At 41.1% G+C, this 1,883-nt stretch overlaps 1 protein-coding gene across 1 annotated transcript; it reads right to left on the bottom strand.

Annotated features, from left to right (window-relative positions):
- Nucleotides 1-622: 622 nt before the first annotated feature.
- On the bottom strand, nt 623-1,498 carry LOC142827706 (taste receptor type 2 member 10-like). The gene has a single exon (XM_075923187.1). The coding sequence runs from the start codon at nt 1,496-1,498 to the stop codon at nt 623-625; it is 876 nt and encodes a 291-aa protein (XP_075779302.1).
- Nucleotides 1,499-1,883: the final 385 nt, after the last annotated feature.

Here is a 1,883-nt window from a genome sequence, read left to right as displayed (position 1 = left end):
CACTCCTGGCTGGTGAGGGGAAGAGTAGAGAAGTAATTCACAAAACCTCTGTAAATGCCTCAGAGGGGTAGTTAGTCTGTAACTTAAAAAACTTAAAAAGCAACAGATAGGCTTGCAGTACCTTAAATACTAAAAGACCATGTAGATGATATCTGTGTGGTTTCCCCTCACTCCTTGATAATCAGGGGAATGGGAAGAAAAGCAAACGGCATGCTGGCTGCAGTCCCCACTTCTCTCTCAAAATGGCTTCCTTCCTCCTGAGGTCTCTTCTTACCCTAATCTTCTCTGATTCTACGAAGATTCCAGTTCATATTGCTCATTTTAGGACCTCTGAATGACTAGATATTTTACCACTTCCAGGACTCCTCAAGCTCAGGAAATCTAGCTCACAGTCAAGAGTTTGCTCTTGACTTTCATGAAGTATGAAACATTCAAGAAACGAACATTTACGAAAACAGAATCATGCCATCCTAATGATAACACAGTCCTCTACCACTATGCTGAAGAAGCAAAGCTCTGAATGGAAATCATCTAACTTTAGAGCATGCAGAAGTGGGAAAAATTATTTCATCAATAAAGAGGAATAAGAGGATAATTTTGAGGAGTTTCATCATAAGCAGCTTTATGAAACGTCATCTCTCATCCTGCACCTGGCACAGTGCAAAGCCCCCACTGCTCTCTTCTTCACTTTGGGAGTACCAAGAACAAGGATAACAGAGTGCCCAGCGGGATAAGCAACAATTATCACAAGAAACCACAACATGTTGGAGAGGCTGTCGGTAAATAATCCTGAGATTAAAATTACTTGTGCCACAAAATAAAAAATGTAGAAGAAAATGAAAGAGACCTGTCCTTGAATTGCTCTGACATGAGCCTGCGTAACAGTGTCCCTGCAGCTGCCTGTGGTTTTTTCCATCCTTTTGGTGTGTCTCAACAGAGACGTGATTAACAGTGCAGAGGAAACAATAAATATAACGAAGGGAAAGGAATGGCCAAGTATATACAAAATAGAAAAGCCAAAAAAAAAGTTAGTGTTGTATGTCCATTCCCCCATGGTTTTTCCTGATAGATTATTCACTGAATTGTCTATGTACTTTATATCCATGAAATAGACTGAAGGGAGACTGGTGACAAAGGAGACCAGAAAGGATCCCATGAGTAGCTGTGGCATTAGCCCTGGTATTCTCCACTTCAACCAGAGAAAGATGGCTTGGCTGAAGTTGGCGATCTTTGCACAGTAGAAGACACTCAACCAAGTGGCAAACCAGAGACTGAGAATACTTGTATAACTCCAGAGAAAACTGAAGGTTTTCATCAAAGCAATATGTGTATTGATCTCTGTAGATATTTGATAGATGATACTATTAATGATTATCAAAAACTGTAAGAAAAATCTGGAGATACCCAAGCTAGTCACGATCATGTCACAATAGCTCAGATTTCTGCTTCTGATCCACTCTAGGCAATTCACAACAATCATCAGTCCATTCGCTATCATCCCTACAATAAGCTCCATTCCTAAAATGATGAAAGAAATAATGAAAGAAAACATGTTTCTCTGTGTAGTCACCAAAGTTGCCCAGCTTCTGAAACTCCAACAGAAATTGTCCCAGTGCCACACGGAAGTCCTGACTTCTGGTGCTTATGTGCTCTGCAGTGCTCTGCCTTTGTATCACAGCCGAAGGTGAGGGGGAGAGGTTTTCAGCTACTGAACACAGAAGACTCAGCTGTGTGAGCTGGGATGCAATGCAAATCTCAGACAGATTCTATTACATTTGCGGTGATGTATTCCTTTCTGGTGCCTTTTATTTGTACATCCCCTTCCTCACTGCTGTGCACTTACTGTCTTCATGGACATTTTTCTATTCATCTGCTTTCCTGAT

The sequence above is a fragment of the Pelodiscus sinensis genome, chromosome 3 (assembly GCF_049634645.1).
Source record: "Pelodiscus sinensis isolate JC-2024 chromosome 3, ASM4963464v1, whole genome shotgun sequence".
Classification (NCBI taxonomy): Eukaryota; Metazoa; Chordata; order Testudines; family Trionychidae; genus Pelodiscus; species Pelodiscus sinensis.
Note: the sequence above shows the minus strand (reverse complement) of the source record. Positions and strands in the feature narration are given on the sequence as shown.